A 655-nucleotide genomic window follows, 5' to 3' on the forward strand; every position below is an offset into this window, starting at 1 on the left:
GAAAGACACACACTCTTTTATGTGTTCTGAAATGGTAAAGAGCTGCACTGGACTGCTGTCTAGAAGGTGGCCCATCATAGGGAAATGTCATTGACATCTTCATATCCAGTAGGTCTAACTAAGGTATTTGCAGTTTCTTTAAGCAGAAGTGGAAAGTTCCAGAAATTCAGAGGTATGCTGTATTGTCCCTAATTTTCCCTCAAAAAAAATCATTCAAACCCCCTCCCCCCCTAAAGTAAGATTTTCAGCTCATACCCTTGTCTCAGAAAAAGAGGACATAACTAAAGACCTGAGACTTTTGATGATGTTTCACTGTGCCCAAAGTTTTCGAATGATGCATCATTCATTTCCCTCATACAGTCTTTTACTAGATTCTCTTTTTTATGTAGTGGGTAATCAGAAAACCACCACTTTCTATCAATGGAAACCTGAACTTCCACATTCCTTTTCAATCCTTTTCCCTACAAGGCTAAAATGACAAGCTATCCCTGCAAGTATGTTGTGCTCAAGGAAAGCCTCCTTAGACAAGGCTAGATGACTGTGCCCTTACCCTTGACAAGGCTTCTAGACAGACAGAATAAGTCTTAGCTCCCCCACCCCCTCCCCTGCACTTCAACTCTGCTGTGTCCAGCTGACCCTCGCCGGCACCATCTTA

At 42.6% G+C, this 655-nt stretch overlaps 1 protein-coding gene across 1 annotated transcript in view; it reads left to right on the forward strand.

Annotated features, from left to right (window-relative positions):
- LOC119588855 (1-phosphatidylinositol 4,5-bisphosphate phosphodiesterase-like) overlaps nt 1-655 on the forward strand; it is a gene marked incomplete in the record, with an annotated part of 69,524 nt that overhangs the window by 57,810 nt on the left and 11,059 nt on the right. The window contains 1 exon segment of the mRNA XM_037937493.1: nt 134-179. Within this exon segment, the coding sequence (XP_037793421.1) occupies nt 134-179 (46 nt within the window).

The sequence above is a fragment of the Penaeus monodon genome, chromosome 24 (genome assembly GCF_015228065.2).
Source record: "Penaeus monodon isolate SGIC_2016 chromosome 24, NSTDA_Pmon_1, whole genome shotgun sequence".
Lineage (NCBI taxonomy): Eukaryota > Metazoa > Arthropoda > Malacostraca > Decapoda > Penaeidae > Penaeus > Penaeus monodon.